This window comes from Rattus norvegicus, chromosome 17 (assembly GCF_036323735.1).
Source record: "Rattus norvegicus strain BN/NHsdMcwi chromosome 17, GRCr8, whole genome shotgun sequence".
In the NCBI taxonomy this organism is placed as follows: Eukaryota; Metazoa; Chordata; class Mammalia; order Rodentia; family Muridae; genus Rattus; species Rattus norvegicus.
Window position 1 is genome coordinate 37,637,925 of NC_086035.1, and position 8,878 is coordinate 37,646,802.

Genomic DNA, 8,878 nt, shown 5'->3' on the forward strand with positions numbered 1-8,878 from the left:
ATTCATAACACTATGGATAATTGACTAATGGTGTTCTAGGTTGGTCAAATATTTAAGGAAGAATATGTCTCTTTTAATAAATATTAGGAAAAAGATGAAAGAAAGAATAAAAATTTAAGCAATGTGAAGTAATCATAAACAATGATTTCCTCATGATCTGACATGATCATCTCTAATCAGGCAGATGAGGTGGCATAAGAGATTACAGATATAATTTGCACAAGGATCAACATGTAGGAACAAGCAAAGAGAAACCATCCAGACACATATTAAGTATGATGTAATAGAACAGTTAACGTCCCCTGAAGATATATGACATGGTTGATGAATGACTATTTCTATAAGTGACTTCATTTTGTCGCATGGCTGTTCATGCCCTGGGGGTTATCCCCTAGAATATATAGGATAAGGCAACTAACTGAATATACAACTCCAGTGAAGCAGATCTGCAGAGACAGAATTCATCCTGCTTAGGAACTCCTCAATGATGAAGCTGGCATTGAGTCAACCTCCCTTCTGTAAGTAAATCTCTCCACACCTGTGCCTCTTTTAGTAAAAGTATTTAATTCAGGGGTTCATGAATTTATTTTAATTGAATTCTTTATTTGAAATCTTTGATCTTCTATCTGGTGTGAAGAGATATTTATTCATAGATATCCAGGAGTAGATTACTGCATAGACTTTATATTGTCTTTAAAATTATTTTTTCAAAGAAACTGTACAAGGTTACAGGAGAAAATTGGATTAGTAGTTTTCAACATCATTTAACTTGAAACATGTTGCAATGTTCAAAGATATTCTGTGTCTTCTCTCTTGAGGACAGAGAAGTATGTACATGTTCCTGGTGTTCAATGAGTGGGACTGATGGAAAACATTTAGCAGCTTCCAATACAAAAGACATCCTCCTGAGCGAAAAGCAATGCATCCAAATGGACAATGCTTTGGAGTTTTAGATATTGGAACACATTGAGTGTGTAAAATCAGTGGATCATCAAGGCAGAAGAAATAGAATTATGATTGTGAATAAAAAGTACTGATAGTTGGTGTTCTGACTTCTACCTTAGCCAACAATAAGCCATTAGAAAAACAAATTGAAAATGTAATATTTCCACAACATAAATATGTTCAGATCACATTAAAAGTGTCTATTCTTCTGACAAATTTTTTGGGCAGGTCAACTTTAAAAAGAATGATCTGAAGTTTAGGAGGAAAAAATCTCTAATGGTGATTTATCATGTTAGCAGATCTAATATCATATTTTGAATAACATCTCTTCATCTCCTTGTTAATAATTATTATGGTTGTATTTATTGTCCAGTGTATAGAGGAAGCAGTGAAGTAAACTGTTGTATCCCTGTGCCACAGTTTCTAAAACATTGACATCAGATATGATGATTTAAAACTGCATATTCTTCAAGAGTTTGGTAACTGAAAATGAGCTTATATTCTAAAGACACGAAACCATTTAAAATATATGAGTCAAAATACAAGTATAGAAATAATTTAAATTTTAGACTTTTGGTATTCAGAAATACTTCTTATACAATACAAAATATGTGAAATAACCTGCTCCTTAAACTATTATTCAGAAAAATTCAATTACTAGCCTAAATATTTAGAGTGACTTTATATGCCATTGCAGCTATCCAGTATAGAGTCAAGATGGAAAAAATTAAAAAGAAAACAACAAAAACCAAACACATGAAAAAAAAATCTAAAAACTAAAATCCTTTGGGCAGATACAACATTCTGCTCTGAGGAGAACTTAATACACATTCTCTAAGTTGGGTTTTGTTTCTATGTAGCTGGAACACTCCTGATGCTGGTGGTGTCAATCTTGCTCCTGTGGGAGAAAGCTGCATCAATTCCTGCATGTATGGTGGAAGAGGGTGACTGCTGGGACCCTCTCCAGGAAACATTTAACAGTGCTATCCAGAGAGCTGAAACCCTCTGTAATCTTGCTGACCAGTTATATGTAGAATTTGTAAGTACCTAAACTTCCATACTAATACTTTAACTATACTATAATGAGAAGCACAAAAATATCATGTTACAAATTATTTCAGAATTCAGGTTCATAGGTAAAAGATGCCCAAACTATTGAAACAAGGACAGAGTCAATTGGACAGTTTTATGAAATTTCATAGTATCTAATGATATTAATATATTTTCTCTATTTTATTAAAATATAAAATTAATTATGATAGAAACTTTTACAATGTGCTTAGGGAATAACTCTCACTTTCTGTTTTTGGATTCAAGATCATGTAACTCTATTGCCATATTCATTAAGCATACTGAAGGAACACGCTGTAAAATATGTATAGTACAGTGAACTATATATTTGTAACAGAGATAAAATGAATCAGGTGAAGTTCCGAGAAAGAAATACTGAAAAAATGGAAGGAAGTGAAGAGGAGGAGGAGGAGGAGGAGAGAGAGAGAGAGAGAGAGAGAGAGAGAGAGAGAGAGAGAGAGAGAGAGAGAGAGAGAGAGAAGGGTAGGGAAAGGTGAGAGATAAAAATCAAGGCTTACAAGAAACCCATAAATACTAGCAACTGTGATTTAAAGGTATTTAGTGATAAGAGTTTGTTACTATAGTGTAGAACTAAAAGTGTATCCATTCCCCTTTTAGTGATTGTCATGTCTAAAGGTCAGAAAAAAAAAACTGTAGGAGCAGGCAAACCTTCAATATGATGGGCATCAAGAGTGTGTATCAGTTTGGAATAAAACTGTCGTCATATTTTTTATTGAATAGATGTTATTTCTCTCTCCTTAACATAACTCAGTACCAGAATCAATTCTCATCTAGACAGTTTGCAGATCTTGTAAGTACCTTACTTTCTTCCAGTTGCTTATCTTTTTTTTTTTTTTTTTTTTTTTTTGCAGCTGGGGACTGAACCCAGGGCCTTGCACTTGGTAGGCAAGCGCTCTACCACTGAGCTAAATCCCCAATCCCCCAGCTGCTTCTCAATAAGAACTTCATGTCAATGATTGTGCTTTAGAGGAGAAAGCATTATAAAGCATTTGTATTTCCTGTTCTTAATATTCAGTGTTTCAACTTCTTAGCCTTCAAAATTATTCATTAGCCCTTCATGAATTAGCTGTTTATTTGAAATGAAGACTAGTAAATATTAATTACTAATTTATTAATAATTTTCAAATCATTAATTCTTATTAAAATATTGCAAAAACATTTATTTTTGCATCATTAGAGTAATAAATTAGTAACTAAATAAATAAAGTAAGTTAAATATGTATTAATCATACAATGACTAATTCAATGTATTCTATTAATATTTGCATATATTGTTGATTTTGACTTATATAGAAATTACTGTAAAATAGTTTATTTTTGTGATACAATTTCATTCTAAAACTATTATAACCATGGCCAGCTATACTCTTCAGCTTCAATTAATCAATTTATTTTTTTATTGTCTGGGAAAGGAAATATCAGTTCTTATTGACAGAAAAGAGGAAGCTAAATAAATATGCGTTATTTCTTCATCCTGAAATACTAAACAATGGAAATAACTAAATCACTTAGATTTTCATAAATTTGATTCTTTAATGTCTGCCTTCCTTGGTGTGACTTTTAAAAGCGAAGAAGAAAAGTCAATAAAAAAGGAAGGAATTAAATATTCAAAATTTAATGAAAATTAAATTAAATTGCAGGTACAATATATAGACACAAAACTACATAACAGTTTCTTAATTCCTCAATATCTGAATTTTGTGAATTACTTATGTTAAAATTTAAAGATCCAATGAAATGCATTAATATTCTGTTCATGTAGTTATGTATAATTTCTGAACTCTGTTTTCCATTCCATTTGCAGAATTCAAAACTGATTAAGAGGGACGAGACTGTTCTCAAAGCTGGAATTTACTGCCATTCAACTCTTGCAAAACCCCAAACTAGGGGAGGAAATTTTGAAGTGAGTTTCCTTCCTGGGTTTTTCACAGAACTCCAGAAGCAGTACATTGGGTTTGTGGTACTTTCAGTTATTACAGGCATTTTACAGTAATAAGGTATCCAGAAAAAATGAAGGTAAAATATATAAAATAATCATGTTTTAGTACTGATAAATTACAAGTAAAATCAAATATCCAAAAACTATGGGTAGGGGATTTGGCTCAGTGGTAGAGTGCTTGCCTAGCAAGCACAAGGCCCTGGGTTCGGTCCCCAGATCCGAAAAAAAAAAAAAACTGAAACAAAAACTGTGTAGCAAATACTTAAATATACCATTTACAGAATGATATTTAAAGAAAGACCAAAGACTCAAAGTTAATTGCTATTAAATTTTGTTTAATATTAAATATTTGTTTAGGAATCTTTGAGATAGACTGACTGTCCACGGATATATCCTCACTCCTTCATCAGTGATAACAACGTGACTGTATTTATTATATGCTACTAATGGGTTCTACATGATAGATTTCTATGTTACTGAACACTATCCTTCTTGATTTTCAAATCTGCCTTGTTCTATTTATTTTTACATATCTCTTTATCTTCTATTATTCTTTATGCCTTAACTGAAAACAAGATGAGCAGAGTAATCATGTGAAATAATACTTTGTGCTCTTCAGGATGCAACAATTTCTAAATTCTTCATAGAAAGGTCTATATATCATATCATTGCTATATTGATGTGATATAATTCTTCCCTTATACATGGTGTACAGGAATCCCTATTGAAAATGATTTTAAGCACTTACCCCTGTATCTTTTATGAGTCAAGCCTCTTTGGTCCCTATTGAGTAGTAGCAAAAACAATTTTACAAATTGATGAATGAACAACCAATAATAAAGGGGTCACTGGAAAGGAAACCCTAGGGAGATGAAAATATGATGACCTAACCTCAGAAAACAGCTAACAGGAAAGTCCTGTTTTAGTTTTTAGAAAATATACTTGTTTAAATGTTATACTGCCAAAGTATGTAACTTCTATACATGTGTCATATATGCATAATAAACACATTTTAATTCAGCTTCTTTACATAGATATTATAGTTGTCTAAACTGCTAAACTGAAACTATGTAATGCAATAGCCCAATTGTGTTTCACAGATCGAAGAGCACTTAAAAATGTTGATCAATTTTGTGGGTTCATGGATCAGCCCTCTTTTCCATCTGGTAATTGAACTGAGTGCCATGGAAGGTGTCCCTGAAACTATCCTCTGTAAAGTCAAGGATCTGGAAGAGAACAACAGACAACTTTTGGATGACCTTAGGTGGATACTCACCAAGGTGAGCACTTCCCAGGATTTTATTTTCACTCATAAAATAGGAGAGTGTGGAAATTAACAAGAATAACAAGTATCAATTCTAAAATACCTTATGTCTCCAGGAAGAAATATACATATTTGATCTTGTTCACAATCATTCCATAAGACAGTGTTTCTTAATCTGTGGATCATGACTTCTTTGAGGGCCAAATGACCCTTTCGCAGGGGTCATATAACTGATATCCTGCATGTCAGATATTTATGTAATTTGGAAAATTAAAGTAATTAAAGTAATTAAGTAAGAATAAAAATAAATTTATGGTTAGGGGGTCACCAGAGCATAAGGAAATATATTAAATGGTAACAGAATTTGAAAATTTGAGAACCAGTGCTTTTAATAGTTTGCTGGCATCTCCAATCTTTACAGATGCTTCTCGTTTCTCTCCGATCTATGGAAAAGAATGAAACAAAGATGTTCCTTATAGTCAGTTAAAGTACACCTCTCCTGGGTGGATGAAAGAGCTCTGGTCCTTCAATCATAATTACGATATGATCCATATAACTTGTGAGATTTTATACATGGAATATTTGTGCATATCGACCTCTGTGAAATACACATGAAAAGACATGGAAGAATATCCTGAATGAGTTACTGATATGAGCTCTTCCATTGGCCCAGATTATAACAGAAATTTAGTACTTTTCCTGTGCTTCTTAGAAGGGCATATTGCCAATGCAATTAATTACATTTTAGAAGAAATGCACATGAGTCTTCATCACAGGGTCAAAAATCCAAGGGTTTGAGGGTCTCTTGGTTTAGACAAATGAAAACTTATAGCTTTGGTAGAAGAAGCACATTTCTGAGTGTGTTTCTCTGATCAAACATGGAAGAAATAAGAAGAAAGAAACTCTAACAATGTAATCAACAAGTAACTGATTATCATTTTGATTTTTAGGTCTCCCCTACAGCAGAGATAAAGGAAGAATTTCCCAGCTGGGAACATCTTTCATTCTTAAAATCAAGTAACAAAAATAATAAATTTTTGGCAATGTTTAACCTTTCCAACTGTCTAGACAATGATACAAAGTTCACTCTACATCATCTCAGAATATTTAAATGTCTCATAACTGGAAAAGATTGCTAAGTGCACATTTACCGTGTCTGCTTGGGAGATGCTCTAAAATAGTTCACTGTTGAGCATTTGCTTTTAATTGTATATATTTCAAATCCATATGTGGATATAATGTATAGCTTTAAAAAATAAAACAGATTCAGCCTGCACTTCATGGCATCAGCAATATTTTCTCTCTGGGTTTGTTGTCTGTATGTATGTTTGTTGTCTGCAAGCTCTAAATGACCATTCCTTCATTCTCTGCTCCAAACATTGTCACTAAATTGCCTCCTGTTCCCCTTTTTAAGAAGGACTGAAGCATCCACACTTTGGTAATCTTTCTTCTTGAGCTTCATGTGGTCTGTGGATTGTACCTTGGGCAAGCCAAGCTTTTGGACTAATATCTACATATAAATGAGTGTATACTATGTGGAAATTTTTGGTTTGTTTTTATTTGTTTGTTTGGTTTGTTGGTTCTTTTGTTTGTCTGTTTGTTTGTTCCTCGTGATTAGGTTTCCTTACTCAGGATGAGATGTTCTATTTCCATCCATTTGTCTATGAATTTCAAGTAGTACTATGTACAATTTTTTGAAGAACCTCCAGAATGATTTCCAGAGTGGTTGTACCAGCTTTCCATCTCACGAAAAATGGAGGAATGTTCCTTTCTCCCCATCCTCCCCAGCATCTGTTGTCACCTGAATATTTGATCTTATCCATTCTGACTGGGGTGAGGTGGAATCTCAGAGTTGTTTTGATTTGCATTTCCCCGATGACCAAGGACATTGAACATTTCTTTAGGTAATTCTCAGCCGTTCGATATTCCTCAGCTGAGAATTCTTTGTTTAGCTCTGTACCCCATTTTTAATATGGTTATTTGATTCTCTGAAATCTAACTTCTTGACTTCTTTGTATATATTAGATATTAGCCCTCTATCAGATGTAGGATTGGTAAAGATCTTTTCTCAATCTGCTGGTCGCCATTTTGTCCTAAGGTCAATGTGCTTTCCCTTACAGAAGATTTGCAACTTTACACCATCCCATTTGTAGATTCTTGATCTTAGAGTACCCTCATAGAACAAGGGCAAGGAGGGATATGATTAGGAGTTTAGTGGACAGGAGACTAAAATCGGATAAGGGGATAACATTTGAAATGTAAATTTTAAAATCTAATAAAGAAACATTGTCTTTAATGTGCAAATCTAAAAACCCTACTCATCTTTTATTCATTGAAAAGAATATATATACATATATATACATATATATATATATATATATATATATATATATATATATATATGTAAACTTAGGTTGGCCCAATCTAATATTTTACAAACAATAGATGTCAATTTAACAAACAATATTAAATCTTAGTTCAATTAGACACTTATATTTGATAGAAAAGTAATGAAAGTCAAGTTATTGTAATCAATGTGTAAAACTCCTTAACTGATAGATGTATTGTAATCAGATTTATAAAATTTTTAATGCCTCATGACATTGAGATTGTCCTTAGGAAACAATATTATCAGTGAAAGCAAAGCTGATATAATACAATTGTTCTCTGAATCTATGGCCTCAACGGGACTTAGCGAGAAGGAGGCAAGGGCTGAACATGAAAAAGATACAATGAATTCATGTGTAAGATTTCCAAAAACTTGATTTTTAAAAAATAAAATTATTTTAGAATGAATATATCAGTTAGTGATGATCTCTTCAACATGTGTCAAAAGTTCAATTATAACTTTGCTTTGCAATTGCATAATCATAGAAAGTTCTACAAGTTTTCATTATGCTTTGTCTAACAAGAATTTTCTTGCACTATGGTATTGAAAAAAAAAAAAACTACTTCGGGTTGGGGATTTAGCTGAGTGGTAGAGCGCTTGCCTAGCAAGTGCAAGGCCCTGGGTTCGGTCCTCAGCCCCGAAAAAAAAAAGAAAAAAAACTACACACTTCATATGATATGTGCATTAAAAACATTGGAGCATTAGGGTGGACAATCCCTTGGGAAATCTGCCATGAAACTCTGATGAAGCAACAAGTATCTGTCACTCTGGCTCACATTTTTGTACATACAATTGGAGACCAAGCCGAATGTCTTCTACGCATAGGATCAGTGCCTGCAGACTCTTTGTTTTCTGGTTCAATCTCTATGAACCCCCATGTCCCAGGTTTGTTGACCTTGTAGGTCTTGTGATGTCCTTGACCACTCGGGCTCACTCGGTTTTTCTATTCATCCACAAGACTCGCCAAGCTCTGTCTGATGTTTGATTGTGGGTCTATGCATCTAATTTCTATCAGCTGCTGGATGAAGTTTTTCAGAAGACAGTTATGAAAGGCTCCTGTCTGCAACCATAGAAGAATATTATTAAAGTTGTCTATGGTTAGCTCTCTTCCAATATGGAGGGGACAATTTATGCAAATCCTTGATTTCCCTCAATCTCTTTTCCATTATTATTTCTATGTATCTTGTATTGAGTTCATTTTTTGGGGAGGTCAAAACTTTTGTGGGTGGGGTGATGTTCCTTTCCAAAC

The 8,878-nt window shown here is 33.3% G+C and overlaps 1 protein-coding gene across 1 annotated transcript; it reads left to right on the forward strand.

The window, feature by feature from the left end:
• Positions 1-426: 426 nt before the first annotated feature.
• Positions 427-6,515, forward strand: Prl8a4 (prolactin family 8, subfamily A, member 4). The gene is given in 6 exon segments (NM_021580.1): positions 427-518; positions 1,806-1,984; positions 2,789-2,827; positions 3,842-3,940; positions 5,077-5,256; positions 6,191-6,515. Coding segments are annotated over 6 exon segments (720 nt in total). The 5' UTR covers positions 427-484; the 3' UTR covers positions 6,380-6,515.
• Positions 6,516-8,878: the final 2,363 nt, after the last annotated feature.